General features: G+C 55.4%; 1 protein-coding gene across 2 annotated transcripts; it reads left to right on the forward strand.

The window, feature by feature from the left end:
* Positions 1-5,209: 5,209 nt before the first annotated feature.
* LRATD1 (LRAT domain containing 1) lies at positions 5,210-10,553 on the forward strand. 2 transcript variants are annotated; one of them, XM_007477884.2, is made up of 2 exons: positions 5,210-5,613; positions 6,944-10,553. In XM_007477884.2, the coding sequence occupies exon 2, from the start codon at positions 6,968-6,970 to the stop codon at positions 7,934-7,936; it is 969 nt and encodes a 322-aa protein (XP_007477946.1). In that variant the 5' UTR covers positions 5,210-5,613; positions 6,944-6,967; the 3' UTR covers positions 7,937-10,553. The 2 variants fall into 2 exon arrangements, with proteins under 2 accessions (XP_007477946.1, XP_007477945.1); XM_007477883.3 differs by having other exon boundaries at positions 5,395-5,531.
* Positions 10,554-10,994: the final 441 nt, after the last annotated feature.

The following is a 10,994-nucleotide window of genomic DNA, read 5'->3' on the forward strand; positions in this document are numbered from 1 at the left end:
AGCCTCACATCAAAGCAAAACCAGAGTCTGCATCCTTTGGATCCATTGTTCCTGGTTCTGGCCTCTGGGGTCAAGCCCGCTGACTTTGATCCCCCAAATGCACCTTGCTTGGCCCTTGGGCCCCAGGAGCATCCTGATGATGTCATTATCCTCCCAAGAGCCCTGTGGGCTAGGCTTATTTTTAGCCTGTGTTTGAAAGTGTCAGTTTCTCCTCCCAATGCAAGAATGATTATCCTCATTTCACAACAGAGAACCGCAGCTCAGAAAAAGGAGAAATGACAAACAGGACCTTCCTGAAGTGGTGTTAAGGCAGAAGGAGAAAGAGTCTGGAATCAGAGGACCTGGGTTTGAGTTGCTATTTTCCCCCTCCTAATCCCCCCCCCATTTGTAATAAATCGCTTCCATTCTCTGGACCTCAGCTTTCTTATCTGTGAAATGAGGGGGTGGTGTTAGATGATGTTTAAGGGGCTTCTTCCCAGCCCTGAGATGGGGAGGGGCAGGGGGAAGAGTTCTAGGAGGGACCAGGCAACCCTTCAGAAATCTGTGTGGCCCTTTGTGGTCCATGACCTCTATGGTTCCTTCCAGCTCTCAGTCCTCCTTCTCTACACCCATGATCGATCACCCAGGGAATTAGTTGTATACAGAACCCAGATCCCCAGATGCTCAGTTCAATGTTCTCTCCATTACCTGGGGCTGCAGCTCTATGGATACCATCTGGGAATGGAAGGAAAAGCCAGGTTTTTTCATATTGTCACTGCACACTCCTGGGCTGCTACCTCCCTTATTTCTCAGGCTGGTTACTAGCCAGATGTTTACCTCTCTCTCCTCCTAGTTACCCATACAGTTGACAGTGTAGATTGTGTTCAGAGAATCATAGGATTTTAGAGCAGATCAGCACAGCACCTTAGAGATGAATTTGTCAGTAGAGCACTGAGTTGTCAGGAAGGTAAGAGTTCAAATTCTGCCTCAGACAATTCCTAGCTGTGTGGCTCTGAGAAAGTCACTTACCCTTTATCAGTCTTAGTTTCCCCATTTATAAAAAGGGGGAGTTGGACTTGTGAGCAGTGAGGTGATACAGAAGATTGCTCACTGGACCTGGATACAAGAAGATAGAAATACAAAGCCAACCTTAGAGAGTTACATACTGTATTACCTGGGATAAATTACCTAGCCTCAAGCTGAGAGGGAACTTACAACAGGGAATGGTGGAGTGTGGGGGGAGAACTTAGAACACAAATCATGGAAAATCAGAGACAGTGTTAGAGAAGGCCAGATAAGAAGGGATTTGGGAGAGCATCTTTCTCTCATGATCTCTAGTGGTACTCCCTGCTCTCTTCTGCCTCAGAGACAGCTAGTTCTTGACTTGGCAAGTACTAAGAGCATCACCAACTTAGAGCAATCTAGACACTCCGGAATGAGCTGAGGTAAGAACAGAACTGCCCACAATGAGGCTTCCTAGAGGTCTTGATCTTCCAGAAAGCTGGGAATAGGGAAGGGGAAGAAGGAAAACCCATTGTAGGATCCGCTAAGGTGCCCATTTTCTCACTGAACTTTGATAGGAATTAATTTCTCTCTTTCCTCTCTTTCTGAATCATAAACACCCAGAGATATGAGGCCAAAGGAAGAACAGACTGCCCATTCCATGTCCCAGTGCCAGGAGGAGGGGCAAGGACACACTGTACTAGGTGGACATGTTGTAAATGTTTGCACACAAGATTGGATCTTGGGGGTGGAGGTGGGGGGAAGGGAGGGAAAGTGGTTCATCTCAGAGCCTGGAACTGTGGAGAAGCCATTTGAATATCAACTTCAGAGTTGAATGTGACATTGAACACCCTCTAAGGTAACAGAGAAGGAAACTGAAGCGCCCAAAGGAAAAATGACTTGACCAATGTCATACACATAGTAAGGGGCACAATTGGGAAAGAGCATTGGAAATGGAGCCAGGAAAACCAGAGTTCAAGCCCTGCCTTAGATACTTACTCATGTGACAAGGAAATCACTTTTCTATGACTAGAGCAAAGTCACTGGGTGTCTCTGAGCCTCAGTTTCCTCATCTGTAAAAGAGATTGTTGGAAGTCCTTTCCTTCTTCCTCTAGGATTCACTAACTTGGAGGAGTCCCTCTCCTCTCAGGTCCCATCCCACTGCCATTCTAAGGCTATAACTAGGCCACTTGCTTACTCCTGGGTTCCTCAAGGCAAATGCTTGACCCAGTTCCCTGCAGACCCTGTTCCTTCCAGATTGCATGTGGCAAGGGCCTGCCTGACCTTGGATGATTCAATTCAGTTCGGAGCCACCTTTAGGAAGGCTCTCCAGGCAGGAAGTGCATTGTACTCAGATAAGTCATGGCCTCTGCCTGCCCTCCCCAGAGCTTGTGTAAAGCTTTGAGGGAGGCAGAAATGAGCCAGCAGGCAGGAGAAAGTAAGTTGCCCCAAAGTCCCCAGTTAATGAAATTGGTGGAAACTGAGAGTTTGCAAATGCCTTAGGGGAGCGCAGAAGCCTGAGGATTGTTGTTTGGCAATTAAAGAAGCTTTAAAACTGGGACTCTCTACCCGCCCCCCCATGCACACAGCAACACTTTTGTCTGTTTACGTAAATACATCTGGACAGCCATATGCTTGAGGTAGGTGCGTTATCTAGCTTTGAAGGTTCACCTATCTCTTCCTCCTCCTTCCAGAAGCCCCACCAGCCAGTTATTCTCAGTTCTTATTTAACCACCACCAGACCCCAGGTCATGGCACTGATGACACTGGCAATGTGTGACACCGTTGTGAAAATAGGAAGGTCAGAGAACCCAGCTGCCGCTAGCCCTGGATTCAAGTAGCGACTCCCCCATCCCACCCACTTTAGCAGCCTGGTGATTTGGAGGAAGGCACTACTGGACTGCAGGTCTCATGCAAAAAGAAGATACTAAGAGCTCCTAAGGTCCTGTCTCTGGAAAGCATTTGCCACTAGAGGACAAGAATCAGAGTGGCATTTATTTCCTTCATTTTACAGCTTAGAGGCAGGAAGACCTTGGTGTCATTCCGGCATCTGGCACCATATGTGTTACTCTGATCCATTCACCTAACCTGTGTGCCTTATGTGCCTCCCTAAGACTTAGCTATACATTCATAGAAGGGTTATGATCAGCATTAAGGAACGCCACTTCCATACTGGGAGTTCCCCAGACACTTGCTCTGGAGCCAGAAGGAACCTTAGAGATCATCTAGTGCTGGCACCTCCTTTCATACATAGAATGAAGAACAAAAAGATTGTGACACACCAGAAGTCACAAAGGTAAATTAGTAACTTATTTGCCTGGGACTCGAACTCAAGTTCCACCTCCTTTCCAATCCCCCAAACTGCTCACTGCTACAGCCCTTTCCTCTACACACGACACAAAAAAGGCTCTGGAAAAGCGAGAATCGGTCCCCAGTCACAGGAGAGCCAAGGAGAACTGAACTGCCACCTTCCCCAATCGAGACCAGGATTCTTTCTATCTGTTCCATCTCGTTCTACCAGCTCTCTGCAGGGCTGTTGTTGACAATCAAATGAGGTCATGGGGGGGGGGGGGCTCTTTTTTTTTTTTTGACCCTAAGAAAACTCTTGTGAATTTAGACCAGGAGATTTGGAGCTCCCTGAGGGCAGGCACTATTCTGTATATTCTATATGTTCCTGGTGCTTAGCACAGTACCTAGCTTCTAAAAGGAGCTCAGAACGCTGCGTACTAATTGGCTAGAAGCTACACTAAATGTGTGACAAAAACAGACCATTGTCTTTTGGGGGGCCTCCATTTTCTCATCTGTCAAATGGGGGCAATGCCACCTATAGGACCTAGTACAGAGGGTCATGAGGTTGTGAGGGCCAGAGGACAGAGACTGTGAAGAACTTTGGAAAGTTTAAAATGTGTCGACTATTATTTGTATTATTACTATTTTTCGTCCTTGGAAAGAGTGAAATGAAGACATGTTGCAATTCAAAGACATCCTTCACCCAGGTCCTCATGATGAAGCGGAAAAGCCTCTGCGTTGGGAGGAAGAGAAGGAATCTCAGTTCTAGTCCCTCTGCCCCTATTACCTAGGACAAGGCACTTCCCACCCTCCTGGCCTCAGTTTCCCTTTCAGTAGAGGTGTCAAAGATCTCTGAGCCCATCTTGCTCCCGTTCCTGGGATCACAACCATTTCCCAGGCTGGCCACCAGGCACAGAGCTGGCACAAGATCCCTGGTCTAGGGGGCAGGCAGGGAGGGGAATGCCCAGACTGAATTTACGACTCCCTTGTGCAGGGCTGGGCATCTTGAATTGGGAGGGGGGAATCTGGACCCCAGGGGGTTGTTCCAGGAGTGAGTGCATGTGTGTGTGGGGGGGTGTACACGAACACTCAGGGTCCAGGGATGGAGGCGCGGCTTAGCACCTTGTACAAAAAAGGGCTTGACCAAAGCTTGGGCAGAGGGCTAGAGGGTGTGGAGGGGAGGCAGGCTGCCAACCGAGGGGAAGCAGGGGGGAGGCGCCCGCAGAGGCGACAGTCTGTGTGCCCTACAGTGCGCCCCTGGTAGAAGGGGCTCAGCCTAGGGCGGGGCTGGCCCCGAGCGCTTTGATTGGGGCTGGGGAGGAATGTGCGGGGAATTGGGATCGCCCGTACCGGAGGGCGTGCTGGACAGGGGTCTTCAGGCAGAAGCACAGTGCGCGCCCAGCCCAGGGTGTAGCTCAGGCCCGGACGAGGAGAGGAGGTGGCGGCTCGTGGGCTTGCGTGCGTGCAGGCGTGTCGGGGTGTGTGTGTGCAGGGCGAGTGTGCGCGTGTCAGTGTGTGTGTGCGTGGGTGAGCGTGTGCACGGTGTGTGTATGCAGGGCTGAGTTTGCGCGCGTGTGTCCGTGTCTGTGTCCGTGTGTGTATGTGTGTGTGTGTGTGTGTGTGTGTGTGTGCGTGCGTGCACGGCAGAGTGTGCGCGCGCCTGGCCAGGAGAGGACACAGGGCAGCACAGCCCAGGCGCTGGCCAAGCCAGCAGCCGATTGACACCCTCTGGGGCCGCCCACTGCTCGGGGAGGGGGACGAAGGGGGGTAGCTCCAGCCAATGAGCAGCGGCGGGGCGGGGCGCTGGCGGCAGAGCGGGGGCCGGGGGTACTTAGGAGGGCGGCCACAGTCGGGGGCAGCCCAGAGCGGAGCCGAGCGGGCTGGGCAGGGCTGTGCTAAGGGTGCCGAGCGCGGTGGCTCCGCTAGGAGCCCCCACAGAAGCCGGAGTCCAAGCGGAGGCGGTGGCCACAGCCAGCGCCCCGGGCTGCTGCCCCACCAGCCAGGGAACGCGGGGCCTCCTGCCTGCTGGTAGCCCCAGCGGCGAGGCGAGCTGAGCAGAGCCCTGCCTGCGGAGCCAGCCAGCCTGCCCGGCAGACAGCGAGCGAGCAAGGGAGCGAGCGCGTGCAGCGCCCGGTGCGGAGCATCCCCGCGGAGCGCCGAGCGTGGCCAGCACCCCCAGCAGCCACCCGCCCGCCGCCCCCATGGGGCCAAGGAGACTTTGAAGGAGTTTGGGGCTCGTTTCGGGAGCAGGGAAGCCACCGGTACGAGGCCACGCGGCGTTCCTTCCTCCGCGCCCAGGCTCCGGGTGCCGTATTTCCTCGGGGTGCCTGCTGCGCTGGCGAGGTTGGCATCTCCCAGCCCGGCCTCCTCCCGCCTTTGTGCGGCTGCTCCAACTCCCCCTTCTTCCCCGCTCCCCCTCTCCGCCCCCCAGCGTCCCCTGGGGCTGGAGAGACGGTGAGGGGGCGAGCCCAAACCAGCCTAGTCCCACCGCTTGGCGCGCCCCGGGGACAGGTGGGGGGGGGGCGGGGGAGCGCAGCTGTCTGGAGTGCATCTGGAGACCAAGGGCCGGGGACGTTCCAATCCCGGCTCTGCCACCTACTGGCTCAGTGACCTTGGGGTGGTCATTTACACTGACTGGACCTGCCCCCCCCCCCCGCTTTAAAATGAGAGGAATGAGAGGATCCTCCAGATCCTCTGCAGCGCTAAAGCCTTTGATTCCCCCATTTCTACTTATTAATGGAGAGAAGACTGCGTGTATCCGTATCTGTGCCTATGTGGACTCTCTCGGATATTTTCGAGAGCTCGCCCTAAAACACTAGAATTTGCTGTGTTGGAGAAATAGACGAGAGAAGTAGGAGGGAGCTTATGTATGTGTGTGCACGCGTACGTGCGTGTGTGTGTATGTGTATGTGACAGGGGGTTTCGGCAGGACTCCCGAGCAGTGCGCGCTGCTGCGCTGAGAGGCGCAGGGGATCCCCGCCGTCACTGTCTTCTCTCCAGGCCCTCGGGACCCAGGGTCTTCTTCCCTGGGCACCCCTGCCCTCTCGACCAGTCCCTGGACTCCTCCCTCCTAAAGGCCAGCATCCTTCCAACCTCTGCTAGCTTCTCGCTCCCCCACCCAGCCCTCAATCTCCCTGCAGCCTGGGCAAATTGGCGAGCTGCGCCCAGGAGCCCGCCTCCTTCCTTGGGTGCCGGGCACGTCCTAGGGTGGAGGACGCCGACGCCAGGCTGGACGGAATGGGGCTCTCGCCTCGGGGCCTCGGCTTCTCCTGCCAGTCTAGCTCTATATAGCCCCTACCCTGACAGTGCTGATTGAGGTGGGCGAGGAAGGTGAACGCTAGACCCGCGGAGGCTGGGAGAAGGCGATTCCCGAAAGTGTTGGGCTTGTCTGGGTCGGATCTCAGGGAGGGGAGGGCAAAACAGCCGCGGGCCCGGGCCCTGGGCGGATGCGTTCCCCCGGACAGCCCTAGGTAAACTTGTCCTCCCCAGGTCCCACAGAGAGAGGGGCATTTGTTCCCCCTCTCCCCAGCGGCAGGGCGGGAGGGCCGGCGAGAGTTCGTGTGGGTTTCCGGTGGGCGACCGACGCCTGTTCTCACTGCTTCTTCTCTTGCCTCCTCCTTACTGTCTCTTTCTTCCCCGGATCCCGCCTGGCTTCTCCGTGGCCCGCGCCCAGCTCCCCAGCATCGGCCTGTCCTTGATGGGAAACCAACTGGACCGGATCACGCACCTGAGCTACAGCGAGCTGCCCACCGGGGACCCGTCGGGCATCGAGCAGGACGAGCTGCGGGTCGGGGTAGCCTACTTCTTCTCGGATGAGGAGGAGGACGTAGACGAGAGAGGCCAGCCCGACAAGTACGGCGTCAAGGGTCCCCCAGGCAGTGGCTGCAGCGGCGGGGGCGGCGGGGGCGACGGCGACGGCGACGGCGGGGGCAGCCCGGGCCCTGGGACGCCCACCCATCACCCGCACCACCTGGTGCACCAGCTGGTGCTCCACGAAGCTCAGTGCTCCGCCTTCCGCGGGCCCGAATGTATCTTCTCCAAGGGAGGCGGCGGCGCCGGCGGGGGCGCCGGGGACCTGGGGGTCTACGCCGTGAGCGCCCTGCCTGCCCTCTGCCAGCCGGGAGACCTGGTGGAGTTGCTGTGGCTGAGGTCGCCCGCAGCCGCCGCGGCAGGGGAGCTCCCGGGATCTGCGCCGCCGCCGCCGCCGCCGCCACACTGGGCTGTTTACGTGGGCGGCGGCCAGGTTATCCACCTGCACCGGGGCGAGATCCGCCAGGACAGCTTGTACGAGGCGGGCGCTGCCAACGTGGGCAGGGTGGTGAGTAACTGGTACCGCTACCGGCCCCTGGTGGCCGAGCTGGTGGTGCAGAACGCCTGCGGCCACCTGGGCCTCAAGAGCCCCGACGTATGCTGGACCAACTCGGAGAGCTTCGCCGCCTGGTGCCGCTTCGGCAAACGCGAGTTCAAGGCCGGCGGCGAGTTGCCCGCGGGCAGCCAGCCCCCTCAGCTACAGTACTATCTCAAGGTGCACCTGGGGGACGGCAAGGTGCACACGGCCAGGTTCCACAGCCTGGAGGACCTCATCCGAGAGAAGCGGCGAGTGGACGCCGGCGGCACGCTCAGGGTCATCCAGGAGCTGGCAGCCCTGGTCGATGCTAAGGAGTAGCCTGGGGAACCACCGCCCCTGCTGCCTTGTCCGTCCTTCTGCCCTTCCTTCCCCCCTCCCTGCCCTCCTTTCCCCTTCCAGCTCCAGCTCCGTGGAAAACTCCTTCGAGACTCAACTGGACCCCTCCCCATCCCGGACGGCCCCTCACATTGCTGGGGACGGGCAGCTGTGGGGTCTGAGGCTCCTCAGACATTTAGAGCCTTTGGGGAAATCGCCAAGGTAGAAGGAGCCTGCTGGGGGAGAAGGGAGAAGAGCTGGGGGTCTCCCTCCCCCTGGCCCCCGAAACCAGCAGTCCTGGCCTTAGGGAGGGGGACCCTCTCCCAAATGTAGGGACCAATAGCTTGTGGGGAGGGCAAGAAGGCAGGGCTCCAGGCGCCTGCCCTTTGCAGTTGGAGGGACCAGGGTGAAAAGTTACTGGATAATCTGGCTGCTGCTGGTTTCACCTTTCTGAGTGGGCCCGGAGCTCCAGTGGCCTCAGGAACTGCATTTCTCTCAGAACCTACGCGGAGGGTAATGGAGAGAAGGGAGTCGCGAGGAGGCTGAAGAACTTCCGAGAGCCAGTCTTTCCTGGGCATCTGGGTGGGCCCCCAGGTTTTCTTTAAGAAAGAAATGCTCCCACTCTCCTGAGCGCCTGGGAATAATTCACAACAGTTTGAGGGCCTAAGTAAGCGCAGGCCTGGTTATTCCAACTCTGCCCTGGCCCTGTGGCCTCAGACCTCACTGGCTTCTCAGCCTGCTGTTCCTGCAGAGTATCGACCACCCCCAGAATTCCTGGGTGCTCACCTGGTGGCTGTGAACTGAGGGGGCTGCTCCGCCTCCCCTCCCCCTCGGGCCTGGGCACATACAGCCAGGTAGGCAAGATCCTGTCCCCTCCCTGCCCCCGGGAAAGGCAGAGGGTGACCCCTCCTGGCAAACCTTGTAAGAGCAGATCTATCCCCTCCCTCCTGGCTCTGTTTCCAACCCTGCCCATTTGGATGGAGGGAGGGAAGTAGCAATTGCCCAGGCAGCAGTCGGGAAACCAGCAGATTCTACCAGGGAACCTGGGTTTGACTTTGCTAAAACATCTGAGTCACGGGGACATGGGCAAAGTCGAGAGGAGAAAAGAAAAGAAAAGACAGCGCAAGAACAATTTTCCAATTATGTCAACAGTCAATGGCGTTGATGGTTTCTTGAAGCATTTTAGCTGACCTGCTAATAAAATTTCAAATTGAAATTTGTATTTTCATGGCTTTACTCCATGATGGTTTAAATAACCAGGGGCCATAAAGAGTGGCTTTGGAGCTAAGAGATTAGCTCACCTCGCCTTTCACTCCATTTTTTTCTCAACTCTTCAGAGAATTGCTTTTTGAATACAGTTGTTTTCTTTTTGGCTTTTGTCCACAGCCCCAGGATAGGGGAGGGCTCTGATCAGTGGGCGGCTTGGGCTGTATCTCCTTCTTTTCCCAGTTGTTTTTTTTTTTTTAAGTCAGTTTAGGGAAAATGGCAGTAGGTTTCCCTTTCCTTTGGCTGTTTTCAGTTGTCTTTCCATTCGATTTTTAATCTCCCCCTTCTATGTCCCCCCCCCCAGGCATTCAGAGTGGGCTGCTCTTTCTTTCAGCTAGCATCACTGCCCTCTCCCTGAGAAAAAGAGATTGAGAGACAGAAGGGAGAACAGCAAGTGGGCTGGGGCCAGGTCTTGTTCCAGGAATCCAGGTGGGGTGTGGGTTTGCAGCTTCCCCCCCAATGTCCCTGCACTACCAGTCTGACTGGCTCTGACTCACACTGTACAAGAAACACCCCCAGTATCTCCTGCCCTCACCAAAGAATCTGTCACCAAAATAAAACTGGGGTGTGTTGGACCCATTGTGGCCGTCGATGACAAATCAGGTTGACAGCTTTGATTGGACCAGACAGCAAACAGCCAGGTTGTTGGCCTGGGGTCAGAAGTGCTTAATAGATGCTTAAATGGCAAGATTTCAAGGAGAGAGAGGAAACTGAGGGTTGCTGGGAATGGGGACATCTTCACCCCAGCCTTCGTTTTTGCTCATTTTTTTCTATTGGTTTTTCTGCTGAGTTTCTCTTGTCTAATCCTAATTCTCAGGATCAAAAAGTCAGAGCACTGTGATAGGTGCTCCTCGTTGCCCTGTTGCTTACCCTTCCTTGATGAGGCCATTTCTAAACCAGGAGAGTGCTTATGCCTTTGCTTAAGAGAGAGAGAGTGGGGGGAAAGCCCATTCGTGTTGACTGATTTCAGTTTTGCCTGTCTGCAGCCCCCAGAAGGTTCATTTTGTCTTAGCCACTGCCAGCCCCTTTTCCAGTTCCAGGAGGACATATACTAAAGTTCCCGTCCTCCCACGGGTATCTGCTGCAACCTTGCTGATACTGCTCTCTGTATCTTGGCGCCCTACTCTATTAAATGCCATGGGAAAGACCGGCCCTGAGGCTGCCTCCTTGGTTTCCTCCTCTCTGACTTCTCCACCCGGAGGACAGGGGTCCACCTCTCTGACTTTTGACATGGGCTTTGTTTCAGCTCGAGGCCTGGCTCTTGCCCCAGAGGGGGGCACAGGGGGTGGGCTATGCTCCAGTTTTCTGTTTGCTGATCCTAGGTTGGTAATAAAGATGTTGGTTTGTCAGAGAATTTGGTGTCCATTACTGCCCCTCCCCAGGGTCCCGGAAGGCACTCAGGGGGCCAGGGCAATGGCTCTAAAGGGCTCCTGTTCAGCTTTCCAGGGAGAGCAGTGGGACAGAGCCCAGAGGCCCGGCTCCTGCTGAATGAGAATGCTGTTTAAACATCTATTGGCTTGTTCCATGACCTTTAAATGAATCAGTGATGCTGGGCTGGTTTTCATTACATTGTGTTAAGGGGAAAACATGGTATTTACAAATTAGAATTCTGATAATATTGTCTAATCGTTGTCATTCGAGGGAAGTGCCCTCACTTTAGATTCAGAGGACCTAAGCTTCAGTCTGCCCAATGTCCCTTCCTACCTTTGTGACCTTGGACTAGTCCTTAGTGTCCTCTGGTCTCAGCCACCTCATCTGTAAGATGACAAAACTGGACTAGCGGACCTCCAAGGTC

This window comes from Monodelphis domestica, chromosome 1 (genome assembly GCF_027887165.1).
Source record: "Monodelphis domestica isolate mMonDom1 chromosome 1, mMonDom1.pri, whole genome shotgun sequence".
NCBI lineage: Eukaryota > Metazoa > Chordata > Mammalia > Didelphimorphia > Didelphidae > Monodelphis > Monodelphis domestica.